This window comes from Lepidochelys kempii, chromosome 1, assembly GCF_965140265.1.
Source record: "Lepidochelys kempii isolate rLepKem1 chromosome 1, rLepKem1.hap2, whole genome shotgun sequence".
Classification (NCBI taxonomy): Eukaryota; Metazoa; Chordata; order Testudines; family Cheloniidae; genus Lepidochelys; species Lepidochelys kempii.
This window is the reverse complement of record NC_133256.1, coordinates 237,545,796-237,572,584: the sequence shown is the minus strand read 5'-3', so window position 1 is coordinate 237,572,584 and position 26,789 is coordinate 237,545,796. Positions and strand designations below refer to the sequence as shown.

The 26,789-nt window shown below is 41.8% G+C and overlaps 1 protein-coding gene across 10 annotated transcripts in view; it reads right to left on the bottom strand.

Annotated features, from left to right (window-relative positions):
- The window catches only part of EPS8 (EGFR pathway substrate 8, signaling adaptor), a 219,391-nt gene that overhangs the window by 27,352 nt on the left and 165,250 nt on the right, over nt 1-26,789 (bottom strand). For 8 of the 10 annotated variants that reach the window (XM_073319146.1, XM_073319138.1, XM_073319194.1 and 5 more), the window contains 6 exons: nt 25,710-25,784; nt 20,995-21,143; nt 18,300-18,483; nt 9,676-9,809; nt 5,153-5,264; nt 2,644-2,787 (listed from right to left, as the gene is read on the bottom strand). In XM_073319146.1, coding sequence (XP_073175247.1) covers nt 2,644-2,787; nt 5,153-5,264; nt 9,676-9,809; nt 18,300-18,483; nt 20,995-21,143; nt 25,710-25,784 — 798 coding nt within the window. Of the gene's footprint in view, nt 1-2,643; nt 2,788-5,152; nt 5,265-9,675; nt 9,810-18,299; nt 18,484-20,994; nt 21,144-25,709; nt 25,785-26,789 lie in introns of those variants that run through there. The other 2 variants (XM_073319198.1, XM_073319214.1) reach the window with 2 other exon arrangements.

Below are 26,789 nucleotides of genomic sequence, written 5' to 3'. Positions count from 1 at the left end.
CCCAGAGACTTCCTGGGGGACACTTTAGCAAGTCACTTAGTCTCTCTCTGCCTCAGTTCTCCCTCAGTAAAATGGGGATAATAGCACTTCCCTACTTCACAGTTAGTAGTGAGGCTAAACATATTAAAAACAGCATCTGTACACCTCTATGTTAATATGGGCCAAATTAATACCCAAGAGAAAAGGCTCAGGAGCACTTAAGTTTATAATCTTCAACATGAAATAGAAGGTGACATTAGTAACTATGAATGTTACCTGTTTGTAAAGACCTTCCTCATTCACGACTATAAGTTTAGGCAACAATTTGTGATGCACTAAATCTCAGGTGATTTTTTAGATAACATTATAAATTATGGTATTGCCAAATGTAATTTGCCTTAGAGAGCAAACATTAGGATGATGACTATTTAGCGATTATTTTAAAATGATCAAACTACAATAATGAGCCAAGTACAGCCTGCAGCTGCCCGGGGAATGCTTTCTTTATGCATTATTTCCTATATTGTTGCTTTTTTTTTTTTAATATGTACAGTTGCATAGGAGTTGGACTTATCTGGCACGGGCCACTGTCGGAAGACAGGATACTGGGCTAGATGGACCTTTGGTCTGAACCAGTATGGCTGTTCTTACGTTTCGAATATAGGTTCTTTCTTTTCGGTTACATAGCCACCAGCTGCATCAACAAATCAAGCAACAGGGTGAAGAGAGGAAACGGAACAGTTAGGGTGAATACAAGAAAATTCCCTGCGAGATCTAGAACAGCTTCATAAGGGAAGTGGTGCATTTGGATTATTTTAAACTGAACAAAGCAGAAGTACAATGAACTGTTGGGAACAATCCACTACTGTAAGGGGGTGGAAGGACTATGGCATTAAAGATCATTATTACCCATTTCTAATTTCCATGATTCTGTGAAATTAGTGAAAACATGGACTTCTATTTTTTGATGTTGTTTCATTATTTCATGAAATCCTCCCAAATCTGGAGTGAATCATGCAAAACGTATTACGAACTTCTACTCAAAAATGTCCCAACAAGACCTGCTTAATTTTTTTTGTAAGTAGTTCCAAAACAAACAAACTGAAAATACATGCACTTGAGTTAGAAAAAAACCACAACAGATCTTTAAACAGAGTTTGCAAAACACTACACATACATGCTTCATTTCACACACACATAAAAACAGAATTTATTCAGAGGAAGAGCTCAAACATTACTGGAAAACAACTAGTGAGAGGCAAAGTTCATAAAAGACCTGATTCAAAGTCCAATGAGCTCAATGAAAAGACTCCCGTTGACTTATATGGATTACTGATCAGTCCCAAGTTTAAGTGAGTGCTCAAAATTTTGGATACTTATCCCAAGTACTTTATCTGAATGTACTGGGTTTTTCAATATTAGCCTGGATATATTACGAGACTAGTTTCACGAGAGATGCTCAGGTATCCCTAGACAGGCCAGAAATAGCATAAAAGGCTGCATCTTTCTTTTGTGTGATTTATGTGGACAGCACCTAGCACGAGAGCCTTGATTAGGACCTCCAGATGCCTCTGTAATACAAACACTAAACAATTGTAGATGAGCACTCTATTTTGAACTGGAAACTATAAATGCAGAGGTACAAGGAAATGAATAATGGGGAAACAGGTTAACCACAGAAAGTTTCAGTTGAAGTTTGGTTTGCATTTTGGATCAAAGTTTGGTTCAGGGGCAGGGCTGGGAATTCTGCTTTATCTTAACTGGCTTGCCCATCTCTAGAACCAACACAGCAGAAAGAAAAAACAAACTCTCCCAAAATATGGTATCTCCAGCTAAATATAAGCCATTGGCCTGTTACGATAGTGTAAAAAAAACATATTTGGTCCTTATCCTACAAATCCTTATTCACATGAGTAATTAAATGGATGTAAAGAACCCTGGTAATTTACCATTGCAGTATTGGGCTCTGGTTGTGCTCCATGTATATAACGAGCAGATAAAATACTTCAACCCACCATTATGTAAAAGAAAAACAAAATTAGGCCAAAAGCTTAGACACAAGCATCAAATTTTTCTGTTGGTGCTCTAGGGCTATCGTTGAGAAATGATTGCTCCATAAATTCAAACAGCAAACACATGATTCTATGGCACCCACAATACCACACAGAGGTCTAGACCTATTCACTCAAAAATTGAGAGAAGTAGATATTATAGACTAATAGATATACATACAACACACAAAAAGGACAGAAACTAAAAGATACGCTAAAATTCACTCTCTGAGAAGGAATGAAGTTAACCCTACCTTAAATAATTCAAACTCCTTCTTTGGCATCAACAGCTATCAACATATGAAAGGTATTTGTAATTAAAATAAATGTACACCATACATATTAGGTTTCGAATATTTGATGTCTGTCAATCGGATAACAGAAACAGAAGATCCAAAGGAAAAGATTTGACCTATTATAAATTCTGTCAATTTTATTTTTATTTTAGACTCTACATAACAGAGAAATAAAGTTCAACTTATATAGAGCCAACAGGAATTTTGAGGTTGCAGTAGAATTTACAGATTTTTGTTGTTGTTCTGCTTTGAACCACCTTACCCTACTCCATCATTAAAAATATAAATGGATTTTTTTTCTAAGGAACAAAGGATACCTGTATGGTGTGACTGTATGCAGGTTCAGAATGTCTTAAACCAGGTTCCTGAGGTCGCAGTGGATCCAAGATGTTGTTTGGCACAAACCCTGCAAGGCCACTTTTATTTTGAACTTTCCACCATTGTTTTCGGTCATCGAGGATCTGAAATCATTTGATACAATAAGTCAAGTTAAAAGGTTGAATGACATTTATGTCAGGCTTGTTTTGAGGCTTGCATTGCAACACTTAAAGCAAAGCCCTGTCGTTGCCAGGATCTGGTCCAGCAACTGTCAGTTGTTCAGTCAGATTTAGTTCCTTCCTCATCACAGGCCTTTGCTCCCTCCCCACTTTCCATGATCCCTGTTTCTTTTTTAATTAGATTGATTGCAATCACCGGAGAGAGGGCACAAATTTTCTACTGCCGTCTCAAATTGTGTCCGTTTCAGGTCAACCTGATTAACAACATAAAAAAATTAATCTGTACACCAGATTTTGCTTAGGACAGAACATCATAGAGCTGCACGAACTGTTTGGTGACCTCTACACTGACATCATAAGAAGTAACCTAACCAAACCAAATCTTAGATGCATACCAGTCAACAGTCAGGGAGTAGCCCAAACATAGAATAGTGAACAAACATTATCTGAAATCATCCCATCTAGCTGCTTCATTAATATAGAAATACGTTGTTTATTGCTTTTAAACAGTCCGTGTTTCTAATACACATGCCTGACCAGTAATCATACAAGAAAAAGGACATTGAAGGCTATTTTTTTAATCTCATCTATAACTGATCATTAAGATTTAATAGAGGGAAAATGCATTTTTAATATAATTCACCTGCTTCCTCCAGTTCGTCCACTCACTCTGACCTAACTAGAAGACTTTTTTGTCTCCTTTTTGGTTTTATTTGGGTGTGTGGTGATTGTATTTATGGAACGTTGGCAGCTGGGTAATTGGGGATTTCTGGTGGCCGGTATGGGAACTCACTGCATTATGCTGCCTTTTATTAATTAAGCTAAGCCTGAAATAGATTATCCCTCATGCTCAATTCAGCTAAAGAATTATTCTAATCTCCACAGGAGGCAAATAAGACTCCCCACCAGTACAGAAATCAAATGCTTCCAACACAGTCAATAGCCGAGAACACTTTAGAAATACAAATAATTGATTATAGTGCCAAGACACAGCTCTTATTGGTGCCTCAAAGAAATTATTGTAGACCACCCTTTGTATCATCATAATTAATATTTAGACTTAGTAGCGTTTAGAGGTTTAACTCAGGACTCAGGTGCCAGTGTAGCTGGCACTATACTTACAGATATAAATACGAAGTTCCTCCCCCAAAAGACCTTATAGCCTAACCAGTGATCTATGAAGGCTTGAGGGAGAGGGACATAAATAAAAAAAGAATATATTTGATTAAGTACCATTTTTTTTTAAATTATATATTATGAAGTACCAACCATCTCTTTCTGTCCCTCAGTAGCTGCGGCTACACTTGAAGCTCAGGGTGCGATTCCCGGCTTGAATGGACATAACTCATCCAAGCGCTCGCTGAGCTCGTGTGCCAACAGTCGCACAGCCATGGCAGCACAGGCAGCCTCAAGTGGTGGCATGGGTTCGCTGTCCTGCATACTGGTAGATTTGTACTTGGGTGGCTAGCGCATGCTGCTGCCATGCAACTGGGGCTACACGGTTTGCGAGCTCGCACATGTAGGTCTACTCCAACTGGGAATATCACACCCCAGCTCCAAATGCAGACATAGCCCATAAGCGCTTCGTTTCTTTGAGGCACTTAAAGGTGGGATGTGGAATAGAAAAAAAGAGTAGTGATCTTAAAGATCAGTTCATATCGGGCATTCCCCATGTAAGGGGCATAGTGGAAGTAAGCAGAGATATACATGTGTGAGAAGAGGACACACCCTTAAAGGTGAACATATGCACTCTAAACTGCTGGCCAAGGATAGTAATAACCTAAGGATATCATGACATTTTGGGAAGGTAAATAGTTGGGGAGACAGCATTGCTCCAAGAATAGGGAACTGGGCTGGTAGTCAGAGGTCCCAGGTTTGACTCTGCCACTGCTATGCAAGAACTCGGGCAAGAACTTTATCTCTTTGTGCCTCTGTTTCTCCTTCCCCCTTTTGCCTGGCTTGTCTATTTAGATTGTAATCTTTTCAAGTGAGAGACTGTCCCTCGCTATGTGTATGAACAATGACTGGAAGAATGGGGTCTCTAGACTTGTTATTCAAAGATTTTTAATATTAAAATTCATATTGCAGAAGGCTGTGAAATCCCACCCAACTATTAAAGAGATGAGGTCTATAGCAACAAGTGATAGGTCAGCATGGAATCCCCATGCATCTTGACTAAGATACAAAATAACTGAACTTTCCATATTCCTACAGAAGAATTCAGACTAGTGTGTCAGAAGTCATCACCCCAAACATTCAGACTGCCCACAGAGAGGACGCCATCAGTTCTGGGAAGTATTAGAAATTTCATTTCTGTGTACTACATTACCTCTAAAATATCATCCTTCAAGACAGAAAGTTCACTGTGGTTTCTTGCCACAAAGTCATACTTGGATTTGGCATATCTCTTGGGCTGTGCCTTACCGTGTGCTTCATAATTTCTACAAAGCAAACAACCCAACCATTATTCTGCTAGACTTTCAAGAGAAGCAAGCAATTTAAAAAATAAAACATTTAAGCAAGCTGTATCCTGATAATCTATTTTAGGACACTTAATTGCCATAGAATTTACCAATGCACACTATAATCACCCATTACAACATTAACGAGCCAGCAAAAGACAAAAAGTATTAATTGAGTTTCACAGACCTCAAGAGTTGGTAACAATGGTTAGCTCAGAACTTGCAGTAAGTACTGTAATAATTTAGAGATTAGCAGATGTCACTGCATTAAAGTAAATCAATTCAATGCATCCGATTTATAGCTGTATTCCTGTAAAGGATTATACTGGATTTAATAGTCTTGTGTAATAAAGCAAACTGATATATTGGGAAAGGTTTACAATTTGCAGTAATTTACAAAGCATCTTATGTGCTTAAAGAAAGATTGCACTCTCTAGAGTGCATCACAATTTACATTTCAAATTACTTGTTTGTAATGTCTCCATGACTGCAGACAGAATGAATAATTTTCAGCATTAAATCCAATCAAACTAAATTGCCAATGTCAAAAATACTTGCCCACCACAGGTAAATTTTCTTATTTGTCCATAAAGCACTACGTAAACTAATAGCCCAGAGTCATTAGCTCAAGCAAGAATTAAAAATGACTTATGAGCAGTTAAAGGTAAAATTCATATAAAATTTAGTGGGATGAAGAATACAGAGTACAACACTCTCGTTCCTCAAGGAAAGATCTGTTCAGATTCCTTTTGGAAAGTGAGCTAGTGGGTTCTCAGATGTACAACCAAGTCTTTGAGGTCAAAAGCTAACCCCCTCACCCCCCCCAAAAAAAAAACTTCTAAAAGAAACAAAAGCAATATGCACCTAACGCAAATGACATGCACATCAAAACCACCATGTAGAAGAGTTAATGAACTAATGGATAATATAAACAGTAAACAAATAATGACTTTGAAATGCTGGACATAACATCACACCATGGAGAGGTAAATGAATTTTTACTGTTGGCAGTTTGCTGATTGTAACTACTGATCCCAAGTACATCCTTGAGTACTCCAGTAGTTACCTAGCTATTTTTGGCTGTGGAGAACTGTCTCACTTTACTTGAAGAGCAGAACAAAGGCATAGTCATATTTAGATTGTAAATCTATATATAGGTTTGAAAGAAAAAACAATACACTGAAAGCAATTAGCACATGTAAGGGAGGAAAGGAAAACATGATATGAACAATATTCATACCCATAACCATAATTTAGTCATTACAATGTCAAAGGAGAGGATAGCAATCCCAGTTTTGCCTATTTTGTACTCACTTTTAAGCCACCTTATTGGTTTACAGTTTCTGATTGCCTTCTTGTCATTTCATTGAATGACTAATGCCCTCCTGATAGTCCTTACACATTTTTGTGCTGCCTTTTCAAACTCATCCCCCTATCTGCAGTTTCTAACCCTCGCTCCAATTACTCTCCCAATAGAAAAAAAAAATCCAGGTGGGATTTTCAAAAGCTTTCAGTTCAGCTTTAACTCTGCTCCTGTTGAAACGAGTGGTAAATTTCCTTGAGCAGAGAAAGGCCAGTGAAAATCCCACCTTTCAAATCTAGCTCCAGGATCCTCCCACTCTATTTATGCTTGATGATTCCCTGTGAAACCTGCCCACTGCACATGCACCTTCACTGAGGCTCCACCACATTACCAATTAGATACGATGTAGTTATAATCAACTTGCATTTTCCTATGTAGGCTGCGGTTGCAAGGCTTTCTGAGATACTATGTTACAAATGTTGGTGCAAAAAATAAGCTTATTTTTTGCATCAATATTTGTAACATAGTATCCCAGAAAGCACAATCAAGCACAAGTAGACTGGGAGGCTCTTGGAGCTGGATTTACATGTATGCTGAAACACCACACAACTTCATTAGAAAGCATAGTCACTAGTCATTCTGTGTCAGAGTGATGATGTAAACCATGCATCCCAGGTGTCCACTACTGATGTACTGTGAGATCAAAAGTCAACTGCCTTCCACCACCAAGAAGCGTATGTTAGTAGCCTCCCATTGCACACCCTAGCCCGTTAGTGAATTAGCCCGTTAGTTGGCTCATTCAATTTAAGCGACCTTCTCCCTTTCTCTCTCTTTTCTTTTTTTAAATAGGGGATTACATGGAACCCTTCTTTGTCAAAGAAGTTTACAGCAGCAGTTTGTGGTCCGGCAGCCACTATCCACTCGCCTTCCGTTACAAAAACTAACTTTGAAGTGCTGAAAAATTACCAATTTAGCTTCTATCGATAAAAAGCGAGTTAGAAGTAGCTAAGGATACGCAACCTGTAACTGAAATGGGCAGTTTGTTTTCTTCTTCTCAAGGCTACCCTTCCCCCTTCCACTTAAGCTCTCCCACCTCTCCACAATTGCTTCAGCACATAATTTTGAATTCAGCCAGTTAACACAACAGTTATAAGAATTCTGCCACCATCCCCCCTCCACACACACACACAGAGCTAAGACCTTGTCTACACAGGAAAATGGTATCAAATATATAGTTGTACCAGTATGTCAAGGTTCCTCCCCCACTCTGAACTCTAGGGTACAGATGTGGGGACCTGCATGAAAAACCTCCTAAGCTTATCTTTACCAGCTTAGGTCAAAACTTCCCCAAGGTACAAAATATTCCACCCTTTGTCCTTGGATTGGCTGCTACCACCACCAAACAAATACTGGTTACTGGGGAAGAGCTGTTTGGACACGTCTTCCCCCCCAAAATACTTCCCAAAACCTTGCACCCCACTTTCTGGACAAAGTTTGGTAAAAAGCCTCACCAATTTGCCTAGGTGACTACAGACCCAGACCCTTGGATCTTAAGAACAATGAACAATCCTCCCAACACTTGCACCCCCCCTTTCCTGGGAAATGTTGGATAAAAAGCCTCACCAACTTGCATAGGTGACCACAGACCCAAACCCTTGGATCTGAGAACAATGAAAAAGCATTCAGTTTTCTTACAAGAAGACTTTTAATAGAAATAGAAGTAAATAGAAATAAAGAAATCCCCCCTGTAAAATCAGGATGGTAGATACCTTACAGGGTAATTAGATTCAAAACATAGAGAACCCCTCTAGGCAAAACCTTAAGTTACAAAAAAGATACACAGACAGAAATAGTTATTCTATTCAGCACAATTCTTTTCTCCACCATTTAAAGAAATCATAATCTAACACATACCTAGCTAGCTTACTTACTAAAAGTTCTAAGACTCCATTCCTGGTCTATCCCCGACAAAGGCAGCATAAAGACAGACACACAGACCCTTTGTTTCTCTCCCTCCTCCCAGCTTTTGAAAGTATCTTGTCTCCTCATTGGTCATTTTGGTCAGGTGCCAGCGAGGTTACCTTTAGCTTCTTAACCCTTTACAGGTGAGAGGAGTTTTTCCTCTGGCCAGGAGGGATTTCAAAGGGGTTTACCCTTCCCTTTACAATCCCACTGTGTGGGCATTTTTATTCTGGAGAAGAGTGACTTTTTTCCACTTAGCTTAAACCTCTTCCCAAGTAACATAAGCTAAACCAAAAATAATGCACTTTTGTAGAGGAATGAGTGTCTACGTTTGACTATATTTATGTATAGTTGGACTATATATATATATATATATAACTATATTTGTTTACATTTACACCTTCACTTCTACCAGTATAACCTTCCCATACAGACACGGTCTAACTGGAGAACCCAACATCACATATCCAAGGTGCTGATTGTAATCTACTCAGACAAAGCTGAAGGGATGGGAAGGGAATAGCTCCTTTGTGCAAAAACACTCCCTTACACTGTGCTTGGTCACCACTTGTTACAATTTCAGAGCTGTATGTATAATTCCACACTGAGCACAGGGAAAAGAAAGATTTGATTCCTATTCTAAACATGGGTGTTAAGAATCAAAACTGGGGGTGGAGTGGGGGAGTAACAAAAAATTCCAAGGAATGGCAAAGCAATTCTTTGTATTTCCAAAAAGAGTAAATGGCATTCTACATTTGGAAACAAACCAAAAATAGGTTATGTTATGTCCATATTAAAAGATCCTGTGTTCTGATTCAGTCTGATAACGCTCAGAATTCCACTTCCATTAATTTATTGCTTTTGACAGAAGCACCCATTTAACAGTGTATACAAAGGGGACTTTAAATGGGTGCTCATGCAGAGAGTACTCTAAAGGAGCTTTATATAATCAGCACTAAATAAAGTCAAGCCAAGCACCATATTACAAGGAGGACTTTCTCCTTTAGGAAATGACGCACACTCCGGACATAGAAATAGAAGAACAAACAGAGACACCTCCACCCCAATAGTGATAAATTGGGACAGTTATCCACAGCTCTATACATGATGTCCATTCAGTGTTACCTATCTACATGTCGGCTAACAGTTTGTTTAAAGGCAGCAACAGCTGCCCCCTGGTCCAGCAGAGGCCCTCTTTTGTAAACTGTGTTACTGAATGCATACCCATCAGATGGAGGATAGTCTGGGACACTGGGATGCTGGAAAACAGAAAACAAAAGGGATTAACGTCATACACAAAGACAGCAGTAGTTATTTAACTGATTACAGCAACATCATCTGACACCTGTAGGTTCTCCGTCAGCATTCCCATTCCCTTGTTCTCTGGCGTTTGTTATTCTGACATGAAAATTTAATTATTTGTGCATTTTCATACTTGAACAAAGAAATCAGAAGCATGAGAATAAAGAATTTGCATCCTAACTCAACCTATTACTTGAATAGTGCAGCTGATATTCTTCATCAAGACCGTTCTTTGGGGTACAATCCACATTATCACTTAAACATCCCTACAGCAGCTGAGTTTTATACACAGTGACTGGATATGTTAACAAAACAAGCTACATCAGGCTTTAAGCCTTGTTTCTGGTTGCAGACGTTCTAACTCAGATAAACTACACACAATGCTGAGTATGTGTCTGGAATAAGAGCTATTCAGTAACATTACCTTATTTTAGGAGTACATAATCTTATTCCCTAAGGTCCCAGTTCTGCCACCCTTACATTGAGTAATACCTTGCTCTGCAAGTATCCTAATGAAGTCAGTAGAGCTGTGTAGACAGAAAGGTACTACCCAATGGGAGTAGGGGTGGCAGATTCAGGATTTAAATAAATCAATTTTATGTGAATGTGTCAACAGCATATAGAAATATTAAAATCTTTGCTGAAGACTGAAAAGTACATTTGGAGGGTCTAGGTGGTCTTGTTGAATGGCTGCCACTGTATACATGCCAATAACCCAATGTACATCCAATGATGATATTTTTAATGCTGTTAATATAATTATACCATCACCCAGTTCCAAAAAGCAGAGCTATACACTAAGGAGTTAATTTCTGGGGATTCTTACATGTAGGCAGTTGAAGCCACTTATTTTAGGCCTCCCTTCCTCCTGCTACCATCAAAACAAACTAATATGGCACTGATAAAGTAGCAGAGTCTAGTGAACCGAGTACAAACTTGGGAGCCAGGAGCTGCCAAAAATCTGAGCCTGGCTCTGATTGTTACTTGCTATGTGACTTTGGGCAAATCACATACCCTGTCTGCACCTCAGTTTTCTCCTTCTGACAAATTCCTCACAATACCCCTCTGAAGTAGGTAAGTATTATCATCACCAAAATTTGAAAATGTTTGTAGAGTAACAGCAATATTACAAAAACCTAGAAACACCATCAAGTGTTCCATGGCTTAGAGTATGTATGCAAGAAACTGGGAAATAGTAAGTCACCTTAGTTCACAGACAAAATTATTTGTGTTGTGGTAGCCCCCATGGACTCCAATCAAGATTGGCTCCCCTCTGTGATCTGTGCTACATAAGGGCAGAGGAAAACAGTCCCTGCCCCCCAAAATTCACAATCCAAGGAAAAGAGCCTAACAGCACAGCAACAATCATATGCAAATCTATAGCGTTTCCATCATAGTTTCTCATTTGAAATAATTATTATTGAACTGACTGCACATGCAACCCTTTCAGTGGAAACACAGTGTATACAACTGTATCTTAAAATTCAGGGATGGGAAACGTTCTCATGAATCAATCTCTGATCCACGTTGCTTGACACCAGATCAATCCCTAGTTGCAAAGGTTAGGAGCTGTAACCATGGGAGCAGCAATCATATCATTATTTAACACTGAGTAGCATTTCTTTTTGGAAAAGGATGCCCTGTAGGAAGAAAGGAACCCCAGGCGGATGAGGTTTGAGCTGTGTTATGCTGGTACCTGCCTAACAATGGATCAGTGTCAGTGATTGTTAATGGGATCTCTTGTCATGAAAAGGGGGAGAGCTCACATATTGCTCCAATTACCAGCGGACTACCTGGTAAGAGTGACATAAAATGAAGAAAAATGGATGCACTTCAGGGAGATACTGATAGGAAAATACATATTTTCACCATCATGTCCCATCTGATTTTTCTCTTCTGCTATTGTCAAGTATAACCATTCAGCAAAACAGATAACTGGTTATTAAGGCAGCATTTAGGTATCACCTTCTATATTGTCTTTATAGTATACACAAACAACATTTGGCCCTTCATCGTATCATTCGTCTGAGAACCCTAAAGCACTTCATAAGTATTAAGCCCTGGTCTACACTAGGACTTTAGGTCGAATTTAGCAGCATTAAATCGATGTAAACCTGCACCCGTCCGCAAGATGAAGCCCTTTTTTTCAACTTAAAGGGCTCTTAAAATCGATTTCCTTACTCCACCCCTGACAAGTGGATTAGCGCTTAAATCGGTCTTGCCGGGTCGAATTTGGGGTACTGTGGACACAATTTGAGGGTATTGGCCTCCGGGAGCTATCCCAGAGTGCTCCATTGTGACCGCTCTGGACAGCACTCTCAACTCAGATGCACTGGCCAGGTAGACAGGAAAAGAACCGCGAACTTGTGAATCTCATTTCCTGTTTGGCCAGCGTGGCAAGCTGCAGGTGACCATGCAGAGCTCATCAGCAGAGGTGACCATGATGGAGTCCCAGAATCGCAAAAGAGCTCCAGCATGGACTAAACGGGAGGTACGGGATCTGATCGCTGTTTGGGGAGAGGAATCCGTGCTATCAGAACTCCGTTCCAGTTTTCGAAATGCCAAAACCTTTGTCAAAATCTCCCAGGGCATGACGGACAGAGGCCATAACAGGGACCCGAAGCAGTGCCGCGTGAAACTGAAGGAGCTGAGGCAAGCCTACCAGAAAACCAGAGAGGCGAACGGCCGCTCCGGGTCAGAGCCCCAAACATGCCCCTTCTATGATGAGCTGCGTGCCATTTTAGGGGGTTCAGCCACCACTACCCCAGCCGTGTTGTTTGACTCCTTCAATGTAGATGGGAGGCAATATGGAAGCAGGTTTTGGGCACGAAGAAGATGATGATGATGATGATGAGGTTGTAGATAGCTCACAGCAAGCAAGCGGAGAAACCGGTTTTCCCGACAGCCAGGAACTGTTTCTCACCCTGGACCTGGAGCCAGTACCCCCTGAACCCACCCAAGGCTGCCTCCTGGACCCATCAGGCGGAGAAGGGACCTCTGGTGAGTGTACCTTTTAAAATACTATACATGGTTTAAAAGCAAGCATGTGAAAGGATTACTTTGCCCTGGCATTCGCGGTTCTTCTGGATGTACTCCCAAAGCTTTTGCAAAAGGTTTCTGGGGAGGGCAGCCTTATTGCATCCTTCATGGTAGGACACTTTACCACACCAGGCCAGTAACACGTACTCGGGAATCATTGTAGAACAAAGCATTGCAGTGTATGTTTGCTGGCATTCAAACAACGTCTGTTTTTTATCTCTCTGTGTTATCCTCAGGAGAGTGAGACATAATTCATGGTCACCTGGTTGAAATAGAGTGCTTTTCTTCAGGGGACACTCAGAGGAGCCCATTCCTGCTGGGCTGTTTGCCTGTGGCTAAACAGAAATGTTCCCCGCTGTTAGCCACGGGGAGGGTTGAGGGGGTAGCCACGCGGTGGGGGGAGGCAAAATGAACCTTGTAACGAAAGCACATGTGCTATGTATGTAATGTTAACAGCAAGGTTTACCCTGAAAGGGTGTAGCCACTGTTTTATAAAATGTGTCTTTTTAAATACCGCTGTCCCTTTTTTATTCTCCACCAGCAGCATGTGTTTCAATGATCACAGATCTTCTCCTTCCCAGAGGCTAGTGAAGCTTAGAAAGAAAAAAAAAACACACTCGCGATGAAATGTTCTCCGAGCTCATGCTGTCCTCCCACACTGACAGAGCACAGACGAATGCGTGGAGGCAAATAATGTCAGAGTGCAGGAAAGCACAAAATGACCGGGAGGAGAGGTGGCGGGCTGAAGAGAGTAAGTGGCGGGCTGAAGAGAGGGCTGAAGCTCAAATGTGGCGGCAGCGTGATGAGAGGAGGCAGGATTCAATGCTGAAGCTGCTGGAGGACGAAACCAGTATGCTCCAGTGTATGGTTGAGCTGCAGCAAAGGCAGCTGGAGCACAGTCTGCCACTGCAGCCCCTCTGAAACCAACTGCCCTCCTCCCCAAGTTCCATAGCGTCCACACCCAGACGCCCAAGAACGTGGTGGGGGGGCCTCCGGCCAACCAGCCACTCCACCACAGAGGATTGCCCCAAAAAAAGAAGGCTGTCATTCAATAAATTTTAAAGTTGTAAACTTTTAAAGTGCTGTGCTTAAAGTGCTGTGTGGCATTTTCCTTCCCTCCTCCACCACCCCTCCTGGGCTACCTTGGTAGTCATCCCCCTATTTGTGTGATCAATGAATAAAGAATGCATGAATGTGAAGCAACAATGACTTTATTGCTTCTGCAAGCGGTGATTGAAGGGAGGAGGGGAGGGTGGTTAGCTTACAGGGAAGTAGAGTGAACCAAGGGGCGGGGGGTTTCATCAAGGAGAAACAAACAGAACTTTCACACCGTAGCCTGTCCAGTCATGAAACTGGTTTTCAAAGCTTCTCTGATGCGTACCGTGCCCTCCTGTGCTCTTCTAACCGCCCTGGTGTCTGGCTGCGCGTAACCAGCAGCCAGGCGATTTGCCTCAACTTCCCACCCTGCCATAAACGTCTCCCCCTTACTCTCACAGATATTGTGGAGCACACAGCAAGCAGTAATAACAGTGGGAATATTGGTTTCGCTGAGGTCTAAGCGAGTCAGTAAACTGCGCCAGCGTGCCTTTAAACGTCCAAATGCACATTCTACCACCATTCTGCACTTGCTCAGCCTGTAGTTGAACAGCTCCTGACCACTGTCCAGGCTGCCTGTGTACGGCTTCATGAGCCATGGCATTAAGGGGTAGGCTGGGTCCCCAAGGATACATATAGGCATTTCAACATCCCCAACAGTTATTTTCTGGTCTGGGAATAAAGTCCCTTCCTGCAGCTTTTGAAACAGACCAGAGTTCCTGAAGATGCGAGCGTCATGTACCTTTCCCGGCCATCCCACGTTGATGTTGGTGAAACTTCCCTTGTGATCCACCAGAGCTTGCAGCACTATCGAAAAGTACCCCTTGCGGTTTATGTACTCGGCGGCTTGGTGCTCCGGTGCCAACATAGGGATATGGGTTCCGTCTATGGCCCCACCACAGTTAGGGAATCCCATTGCAGCAAAGCCATCCACTATGACCTGCACATTTCCCAGGGTCACTACCCTTGATATCAGCAGATCTTTGATTGCGTGGGGCTACTTGATTAACAGCAGCCCCAACAGTAGATTTGCCCACTCCAAATTGATTCCCAACTGACCGGTAGCTGTCTGGCGTTGCACGCTTCCACAGGGCTATCTCAACTCATCTTGGTATTCATGCGCCTCAGGGCAGGGGAAAGCAAGTCACAAAGTTCCATGAAAGTGCCCTTACGCATGCGAAAGTTTCGCAGCCACTGGGAATCGTCCCAGACCTGCAACACTATGCGGTCCCACCAGTCTGTGCTTGTTTCCCGAGTCCAGAATCCGCGTTCCACAGCATGAACCTGCCCCATTAGCACCATGATGCATGCATTGGCAGGGCCTATGCTTTCAGAGAAATCTGTGTCCATGTCCTGATCACTCACGTGACTGCGCTGCCGTTGCCTCCTCACCCGGTATCGCTTTGCCCGGTTCTGGTGCTGCATATACTGCTGGATAATGCGTGTGGTGTTTAATGTGCTCCTAATTGCAAAAGTGAGCTGAGCGGCCTCCATGCTTGCCTTGGTATGGCGTCCGCACAGAAAAAAGGCACAGAACTATTGTCTGCCGTTGCTCTGACGGAGGGAGGGGCGACTGACAACACGGCTTACAGGGTTGGCTTCAAGGAGCTAAAATCAACAAAGGGGGTGTCTTTACATCAAGGAGTATTTCAGGCAGGACTTCACGGAGGGTTCCAATAAGAAATGGTGCACCTAAGTTATTGTTCTTATTGGAACGAGGAGGTTAGCTTGGCCTCTGATTGATACATGGCTAGATTTACCTCACTGCACCTTCTCTGTGAGTGACTGCAGTGTGACCCAGAGGAATGAGTCCCCTAGACAGGGGAGGAGGCAAATGAGTACAAAACAAATCTGGTCTATTTCTTGTTTTGATCCACTCCATCTATCTTTTACATCTTTGGCTGGCAGCAGACGGTGCAGAAGGACTGCATGCCATCCACATCTCATGGCTGCTCGGCAGAAGATGGTACAGTACGACTGCTAGCCATCCTCATCTCTTGCCTGCCCGGCAGAAGATGGTACAGTACGACTGCTAGCAGTCCGTATCACCTGCCTGCTCACCATAAGAAGATTCAATAGGACTGACTGCAGGACTAAAGATAATGACCTGGTCAAGTCACTCCAAATTTAGTCCCTGCGCCCATGTCTGCCCAGGCGCTCCCAGCCGACGTGGCCAGGAGCACCTCGGACACGACGAGGACGGCTACCAGTTGTATTGCACCGTCTGCTGCCAGAAGGCAATGGGTTGCTGCTACTGTGTAGCAAAGCCGTACCACATCTGCCAGCACCCAGGAGACATAGGGTGACGGTTACCTAAGCGGGCTCCATGCTTGCCATGGTATGGCGTCTGCACAGGTAACTCAGGAAAAAAGGCGCAAAACGATTGTCTGCCCTTGCTTTCACGGAGGGAGGGAGGGACCGGGGGCCTGACGATATGTACCCAGAACCACCCGCGACAATGTTTTAGCCCCATCAGGCATTGGGATCTCAACCCAGAATTCCAATGGGCAGTGGAGACTGCGGGAACTGTGGGATAGCTATCCACAGTGCAATGCTCCGGAAATCGACTCTAGCCTCGGTACTGTGGAAGCACTCCGCCGAGTTAATGCACTTAATGCACTTAGAGCATTTTCTGTGGGGACACACACACTCGAATATATAAAACCGATTTCTAAAAAACCGACTTCTATAAATTCGACCTTATTCCGTAGTGTAGACATACCCTAAGTCTCAACACCTCTGTGAGAGAGGTATTATGAGAGCCATGCTGCCAGTGGGGAAGCCAAGGTATAGCAAGTTTAAATGATTTGCCCTAGACCACACAGTGATTCAGTGGCAGAGTCAGAAATTGACGAGTCCTGCCTCAGTGTTGCAAGCTTCATTATGACAAACTTTATTTCTTTTTCCTAATCAACCAAACAATTACCAATCAAGACAACAAAACGTTATAGGAGCTTAAAGGAGTGCAATCAACTTAAAAATCACACTTCTATCTGGAATATTTTTTAACTTAATACAACTACAAATGATACCTATGATGATTATGTCTAAAAGATTAGAAGACACCATTCTCTGTTTTCTCAGATTGTTTATTTTGCACTTTCACACAGAAAACAAGGAGAGAAAAGCATTAAATTAAAAAAGGAAAGTGTGATTTTAAAACAACAAAATGTCAGAGGGACTGAAGGGCAGCTTAAGTATTAGGGAAATAGTCAGGCGGTGTTCAGAATAAGTGAATGGGAAACATGTCTGACGTCTTCAGGAGACTATGTCCTTTGGGATACTTCTTATCCTACCTTGTTCATCTCCCTGCCTGCGACCCTGGACAGCCATATCTTTATATAGACATCTCTGCCACAAAAACATTTGCCAACCCACAATGTATTGGCATTTCTTAAGAAAGTAGCATTCATGTTAAATATATGAAACAGACAAAGGGCCCCAGAGACAGGTACAGCCAAAAAGATTGATTTAACCTATAAGCCCTAAATGATAAATATATGTTTTTACATACTGGAAAATGCCTTTTCAACAAACAAAATCAGCCAAAAACTGATTTTTTAATTTTTTTCCCCATAATGAAACCCTGAAAAATTCCAGGAAAGTGATGAAAACAAACATTTGTTTTCTTGAAAACTCTTCATGCAAAATAAAGGACATTTCCCAACCACCTCTCAATTAAACTTTGAGGGGGCTGATGGTAGGGGACTCGCCCTAAAAGCCCTTTCACTCTGGAGTACATGTCCATCCTTGGTTTCCCAGAGCTCAGATTTGCTAACCTTCTCAATGTGCCCATCTGTTTATTAAGAGTTTGAAGGAGGACCAAGGGGATGGGAGTGGAGGGGGTTGTTCATGAGCCTGAATGTTTTAGTGGGCAAATACAGTTAGCTATATTTCACACACAGACTATTATATTAGATAATATTGTGTCACTTTGAGAGAGCTATGGGAGTTGAGCACACATATCGGAGGGAAAAAATGGATCTTTAGGCCCTGGATTCCACTTTGAATTTAAGACAGTAGGAAAAATCTCCATCGAGTTCAATGGAACCATGATAAGACCCTGTATTTTAGCCACTGCACGAGCCTGGCTTTTACCTGTTGCACAGTCTAAATCTAGACTAATGCTACTGACTTCACTGGAGTTATTCCCAATTTACACTGGTGCGAATGACATTAGAATCTAGCTCCATGGGCACTTCATTAGCAGCAACACCATTCCACAGTGCAACTCTTAGACGGTTTTGTTCATGGAGTGAACGGTTGGTCTGGTCTCCCACCTACTTTACAAAATACCGTAGCAATTAACCTACCTCAGCTGACATTCTTTTCATTTCGTGTTTCCGTTGGTGCTCTGCAACATTTGCAACAGACTCAGCCAACTGATTTAGTTCTTGTTCATTTGGAGCTCCCATGAAACTCAGCAAAGGAGGCTCCCAACCATTTCTGAAGCGTGGGATATAGGGTGGAATAAACTGATCTTTGGGCCAGTCCACTCTGTATAAAGAAGTCAGAGGCATATATCAAGATCTGCACCAAGTTATTATCAATAGTCAATCCTGCAGGTTCTCATGAAATGCTTTGCAATTGTTTACTCACGAGGAACTTCTAATTGCAGAGAAGGAAGCATTATTTACTGAGGATATCTATGCTCCCCCTTTACATAGCACAGAGACAGTCTCTGCCCCTAGGATCTTCCAACGTCAGGACAGACCATACAAGTTCTGACACAATGCGAAAGATGGATAGCAGGAGGACCAATCACAAAGGAGCATGGGATTTGTTTTATCTTTTGAAAACAAAAGTATTGCAGTACCCCTCTCTCTTGGGGGGTAAATATGCACAGGGTTCACAGGAAAGGCATGCTTTAAAATGAAATCTGCAAAGCAAATATGGAGGCTGGGAAGTAACGAGGACCTAGCTAAAACTAAGAAGCTACAAGAACAATTTCTTTTGTCACACGAATTATTATTATTAATAATAACCCCCCCCCCACAAGAGTAAATGTAATCACTACTTTTGCAGAACTGAATTTTCTAATACAGATTGCTTTTTTGAAATACAGTATTATTCCTTAGAGATCCACTGACTTTCACCATCTGAATTCACTGTATCAGAAGGAGTTTTTCACGGTGTGCTGTGCCTATGTACTATATATAAAAAACACTGCCTTGCAGTTTGAATTATTGCCTCTTAAAGGAGAAATGGGCCCTGGAATGCACTTAATAGTTACCTTTAATGTTTCTCATTATGGGCATTGTTGAAAATGAATGAAGGTGACAAATGCTATCAAACCAGTTGTTGGAGCGGCTAGCATTTCACAGGACACTGGCATGTCGATGTTAACTTATAGCTGACCAGCAAACTCTGGGTTTTTAACGATTATCTTGTCAATTAGTGGCACAGCACGGCTAAGCTGCACAGCACAGTAGCACAATAGAAACATGGGGCCAGTCCCACCACTATTTCTAAGATTCAAAGCTTGCTTGCCCTTCATTTACATTCCTGTATTCCTCCCAACCCACCACCACATAATTATTGCTTTTTAGGGGACTGGATGGCACAGAGGATTCATAACAGGATAATGAGTTCTATTATTTAGGTCACTAGTTCAGTTCTAGCACAAGACTCTGATCAAGCAAAAGAATCCCTTTTCCTGGAGTTCCAGTGAAGTCAATGGGTCTCTGCATGGATCGACATGGCCTTTGCTGGATCAGGACCTAGGTCAGTAATGACTGGAAGCTGCTCTTTGGTGGCAAAATGAGTTTGATATGCTCAGTCCAGTTCCTAGCAAACTAGGAGCAAAACAAAACAAAAAAGCACCATTCAGCTGGCACCTCTATTACCAGTCTTAGTAAAAGGGCCAAAGGAAGAATAGGCTTGGAGATTCTTGCCCCTAATGATAGTCCACTTCAAGAAAGCAAGGTACCATCATGAACTTTGCACTACCAAAGCCTGTGCTCTTTCTATTCTGTGGATGTTCATCAGCCACTCTGGCTTTCAGATTCCAGAGCGGTCAATGCAGCAGTTTTCAGCAGTAATAAATTCAGTATTTATTAATTATGTAGATTGATGATTAGTCATTTGATCTGGTCCCTGAGTGGGTGGATGAGTAAATTCAAAAAGAATGGACACATTTCTGATGCAAGCCCTAACACACTTATTGATCACCACCACCACCTTCTCAAGGGGCCACAGGTTTAAGAGATACTTGATTCATCCCAGGTTTTTTAGAAGTTCTGTTTAAAAGTCTTTTATGTAAGCCCAAGACCATAAAAGTAATTAGATAAACTTGTTATATTTATATACTCTACAGTTCACAAGCAACATGCATGAAAAGGTCACATTTTTTATGAGTCCCTAACCATAAGCACAGCTGAATCTATTATTTCACTATTTAGGATCCCTTAAGGGTAGATCTTCAGTGTGATTCAATCATTCACTCAATCTTTTTCTTACAGACTATAAAGATGCTTCAGAGACATTAAAAACCATTGCAAGTCTCTGCTTTTAATAATATGTGGGCTGTTCAAAGTAGAAATTGCTTTTTAATTCTATTTATATAATTTTGTTGTAGTTGTTGTTGTTGTTACTAAATGCTGCACTACCCTGAAATAGATTGTTAATTGAGTCCAGCTGGTTGATGACCAAATGATGATAGAAGGGGGAAAAGAATGGAAAGGACCGTTCAAAGAGAAGGTGGGCAAGAGAATATGCAATTAAGCCCCATCCTCCCAATATCACAGACAGAATAAAATCAATGTTTGCAATTGTCCTCATTCTTCCAACACGCCCCTTCAGATTCCTAAAGGGCCCAGTCCAACTCCCATTGAGATCAACGGGAGTCTTTCCACTGACTTTAATTGGAGCTGGATCAGGCTCAAAGCAAGCAAAAATTTAGACTACTAAATTTAAACTACTTGCTTCTTTGGCTGATATAGACCATGTTAATAAATCCAAATATATATTCAAAGATCATCTATAAAGTCAGTAAAGATATTTTCGTACCTGGCTTTGGTCCACGTGTCACCCAATGACATCCATAGTTGTCCTTCCTCACTATCGATAGTGTAACGCAAGAAATCTATGGTATCCTTTGTTAGGAGAGGGCTGAGTACCGTACTAGCGAGCTCTGGACCTCCAGTTGCCTGCACCACCTAAATCAAGATTTTTTTTAAAGAACTATTTATTGTATTGAGGAGTAACAGAGAATCAGTTCTGACAATAAACCATGTAAAATTTAAAGCAGTAAGAATTCTAGGCTACCCACTCTATTGGTGGCTTTTGCCAAAGTCTGATGTACACACAAAGTTATACCTGTTTAATTAAGGGCTTTTGTGCACACCTAGAACACTCTGATGTAGTCTCGACAAATAGGACTACAACAAAGTGCATCCATGGACATTTACTACACACCACGGGGATTTAAAGAGCGATTATGTTGGAGCGCTCTGCAATTTACATGCCTTTGATGCACACAGTGTACTCAAACTCAAAATCTGTATAAAACCACACCTTTTAGTCAAACCAGTTCAACTTTGTGTGCAGACACTCTTATATCTGTTTAAACTGGCTCATATCAGTTGACCTTATAGAATCATAGAATCATAGAGTATCAGGGTTGGAAGGGACCCCAGAAGGTCATCTAGTCCAACCCCCTGCTCAAAGCAGGACCAATTCCCAGTTAAATCAGACCTTGTGCCTGTCAATTTACAGATGCAAACTAAATTTCTATAAGCTAGGTTTAAACAGATATATGAGAGATCTCACACAAAAGTCGAACTAGTTTGTTTAAACAAATTTAAGTTAAACTAATACAACTTTTATGTGTAGACAAGCTGAAAATGATGACTGAAGTGTCCTTCCAGCCCATCTTGTCCAGGACAGGTCAAAGATTCAATAGAGTAAAGGAAAGTTCAGACTTCTGTGTAATGAATCTGTGTAAAAATTCTGTCATGAAGCAATGTAAAGATGATGCATGGCGTTCCATGAGGGAGCCCAACCACCCGTTCAGAATCATCCAAAGCAGTTGAGTAGTATGATCAGGTTTACAAGGCAACTAGCACCAGAGCCAAGGGAAAAAAAGGGGAAATAAGGGACAAGATTGATGGGGGACTGGGGCATGTTTGATGAAAAACAAAGAGTAAACAAGGATAGGAATAAATGGGGAACACAGGGAAGAAACAGGGAATGGGAAGAAAAAGTGGTATGAAAAGCAGCAGGAACATCATAGAAGACAGTGTAGAAAGAGCCAACAAAAAACTATAGAGGGGGAAGGGGACTGCCTATTATTAAGGTTACTCAATACTTCCCATTATAAGACCCTGTTTGCAGTAGTTTATAACTTTACCAGACTTTAAGTGTTTGAACTGAAATTTTCCATGCCACGTGTCTGCTTCAAGGCTCATGTGGTGTTTTGTTGTTTTGATTTTTTTTGTGACGAAGGGGGAAACTTTTCAGAAAAAATGGTTCAGCTGTTTCCAGGAGTGGGAGTAGGGAAACGTTTTTTTTGCCCATGTTGAAAACATTTTTTTGAGATGCTCTAGCACCCCCATGCTTTGCGGCAGGAACTTGGAATTTAGCCAGGTGTGTGGTCTTTGCATCTGGCCTTTTGCTGTTCCTATGAAAATCTACCCACGGTTGGCCAAATTTATAAGCCTTTGAAATCTCTCATTTAGCAACTAAACTCTCCAAGCTAAACTCTCCGAAGATTTCATGAGCATTAGCCATGCTCCATCCAATCTCAGCTCCTACTGTGGACCAGACTGCACATGCACCATCTCTACAGCATGAATGAGCATGCTTTAGTCCAGAGTTTACAGGGAATCTGAAGGGCTTCCTTATAATTGCTGTTCCCAGCCAGACAAGACAAGACAAGGCACCAGAACTAAGAGCAGGGAGCCTGAGCCTACCTCTCTCTGGTGCTCTCAATGACTTCCCTGCTGACACCAGGCAGGATAGAGGAGGAAGCCATCTGATTTGAATGAAGAGGGAACCAGACCAGGGGTAAGAGAAAGGAGTAGACAGTCTTACTAAGCTCCTTGTTCCTAAGACTGGAGTGGGAGTTGGGGAGAGAGGACAGAGTTCAGAGGGACTATGACTGTTTGGACAAGGAGACTGGGACTAGGAGCCACAGAGGGCAACAGGGGGTGAGATTGGGAGTCAGTTGGCAGGGAGGCAACATAGATTGTATCAGAAGTTGGAGGATGGGAGGAGGCTGGACTGATTGGGCAGGGAGACTGGGACAAGGAGCCAGGGAGAGGGAAGACACAAATTGGATTAGGAACCCAGGGAGGAAGACTGGGACTAGGGAATGAGAACCAGAGAATGGGCCTGGGACAAGGGAAAGAGTGGGTTGGGTGCAAGTTAGAGAGGACAAGCTTACAGTGGCAGAAAGGTCTGTGGCCACTAGAGAGATCTCCAGACCCTGGAATAGAACTCAAGTCTCACCATTTCTCTGCTGTCAGCAAATATCTGTGAAACCCACTGGGAAAGTGCATGTCTCCTCCCCCTCTAGTGCTGGTCCACATAGACGACAAGCTAGTATGGTGTCAGTCACTCCATTAGCTGAAGTGACACAGGTCTGAGCTGTGGACCTTAAAGGTGCCAGTTCTGTTGATGAACTACGTGGGTGTCAATATGATGGAACTTCTGCTTTTGAGGTTTGATTTTTTAAAACCCTGGGCTATTAAACACAAACATTACGTTAAAAGACTGTTACTGAGACTGCAAAAACAAACACTCAAAAGTTAGGAAATTCTAGAACTAAGGTTGTCTGTGTCACCTTAATTCAGCCCCTTGTGCACATGCAGTATGATACAATCCTTAATTGCATGATCACGTACTCCCCCCTCCCCCAGGACTCCAGCTCACTCAGTGTACAAGATGGACCTGCTCTAGGTTGAATCAGGGCTGTGTAGCTCAAGAGGCTGTTGTTTATAGGACCTGTCTCGTTTGTTGTAGAAGTTGGAAGGTGACTGGGATGGACAGGCCTAGGCCTGCCCAAAACTAAAGGCCACTCCCTTAAAGTGGAGGAGCCACTGAGCCCAGTAGGCAAATGATTACGAGGGGCAACAAATGAAAAATTAGGCATAGGACTTAGGCTGAACGAGACAGGGGACTGCAGGAACAGAAATGACAGTCTCATGGTTCAAGCAGTTGAATAGACTCCAGTTGTCCAGAGTAGTATCTCTGCCACAAAATTCTCATGTGATATCACTTAAACCTAACTTTTCACAGGGATCACTCATTGTGCATTCCCCATTTTCTGGGTGCCTGACTTGAGACCCTGGGGTCTGATTTACAGAGATGCTGAACACTCACAGCTGTAACTGAAGTGAACGGGAGCTATACTTTGAACAAATGAACTGCTGTTAAGTAATCTGAAAAAACAGATCCGAGGTATCTCAAATTGAACACCTAAAATTAGTGGATGCTTTGACCTTAACTTCTCTGTGTCTCAGCTCTCCATCTATAAAATGCCACCTCATTTTGCTGGGGAGTTGTGAAAATAACTTCATTAACGTTTGTGAAGTACTCAGATACTGTACTGACGAGTACCATAGAAAAGCCCAGGAGGAAATTAATAAGACTGACTTCCAAGCAGGGTTTGAATCGTGTGCAGTAAATAAGGCCTGGGACCACACACTGAACAACGAGAGAAAAAAAAATATTCAATACCCCCTTACTAAGTGTGGTCCATTCATTCTGTGCAATGAATAAGGCAGGGGTCCTGTGGAAAAAATAGTACGGGATTAAAGGCAGTGTCAGAACACATATGCAAAAGGGAGCTGATTTTAGGTTCCATAAGCAAATTTAATTCTGGCATTTCCTAATTTTCAAGTGATTTTCGTTGCAACCTTAATAATGTTCTTTTCACATAGTTTTTTTGCGTGATGTGTGTGCATAGGAAGTAAAACTCAACTAATTAGCCCATAATCTTCTTTATAAAGCCCAGAGTTTGGAGACATATGGACCACAAGAAAGGGACATTCCACTGAATATGTAGACTAAACACTTCAACACTACGGAATGTTTATTTGAGTACAAGACAGTTGTGCTACTGCTAATAAACATTTTATCCTTATAAAAAGACCATTGAAGAGCTAACATTGCATTGAGCAACCACAGTAATCTGGATACAAGATGCTTGACAAGCTATTGGGGCTGGACAGTTTTATCACTATGGTCTTCATCTACCATCTTAAATTTGAACCCACTTTTGACAATTATTCTTCTAATACTATTTAGCTTCCTGGGTTTTAGATACAACATGATGTGTACCTTTGTATTGCCATGATCAAAAAGCATTTAACTCTCCTGCAAATGCTGTTTATTCCTCATTCTGGTGCATATGTATTTAATTCTCCTTCCACTTTGTGTAAATATGAGGTATTAGTTTTGAGTTTCTTTTTTAATGTTAAGAAAAAAATCAGTAAGGGAAAAATGTAAATACATATGTGTATACACACACACACACACAACACACACACACACTTTAGAAAAAGGACAATTTAGCAAACTGAATTTATTTAAATGATGGAAATGGATATAAACAAAATTAGCATCCTGATTTTCTAGATATGTTCTAGTTCTAAAATAAATAAGTGATTTTTTCCCATAACTGGTCATCATTAACAATACATTTTTAGCCTCATATTTTAAAAGGTTCTAGAGCATTTAAACAAAGCAGGTCTGAAGACACACTGAAGATCAAATCTTACCATATTTAATGGTGTAAACAGAAAATGAACCAATTCGGGTGCACTAGGGTTCTGGATGTGGGACTTTAATTTAGCCTGAAGGGGGGGAAAAAAGAGACAAAACAAATTGGTAACTTCTATGATGATTGAATAGTATGCAGTAGAATCATCCTTTAAAAGAAAGAACCTTAGTTATGGAATTAAAGTACAGGTCATATTTACTTCTGAATTTATATATAGAATGTCAAAGGTTGAACAAAAATATGGGTCACTTATCCTTTGGGAAGAAGCATCCCATAAACTATAGAGCTGATTGGCACAGTACATCTTACAGTTGACCAAAGATGCTGGTGCAGAGGACTTTATGGTGTCCTTGGGGAAGAGCTGCTGAACGTGGGGGTCAGGAGAAGAAAAGGTTACAACGGCTTCAACCAAGGCCTCGTTACTGTGTTCAGCCTGGTGTCCTCAGACCCAGGGGCATGGAGATGGGGGTGACATCAAAGTGTCAGTGGTTCATAGATTTTGAGGCCAGAAGGGACCCCTGCGATCATCTAGTCTGACCTCCTGCATAACACAAGCCATAGAACTTCCCTGAATTAATTCCTGCTTCAAGTTCAACAACTGTGGTTGCAGAGCATGTAACGTAGGGGTAGTTTCTCTGTAGCCTTCTCAACCCTTACAAATGCCTCCTGGAGCACATCCCCCCCTTCAGTGGGATTTCATTTCCCCAAGGAGAAATAGAAGAAAGCTGATTAGGCTCAGTTATTGGAGGAGGAGGAGGACGATGACAAGTTCTCTCAGTGGCACTGCTGTCACAACCACTGAAGCAGAAAGCCAATAGCTGAAGGGAGGCACAGAGGAAATTAAGTTTTCCCAGTGATGCTCTGGGGCATGTTGAGGAGAAGATGCCAAAAGTGGGTACCTGAGTTGGCAGCACTGGATGCCAATGGCTGGTGATGTTTAGGGCAAGAGATGACCACGGGATGGAGCACTCTGTGGCTAGTGAGGTTTATAAGAGAGGTCTCTCTTTAATGGCCTATTTGACCCATGTTTTTTAGTATATTTAACGGTAGTAATGAGCATAGAGAATCTGACAAGCGT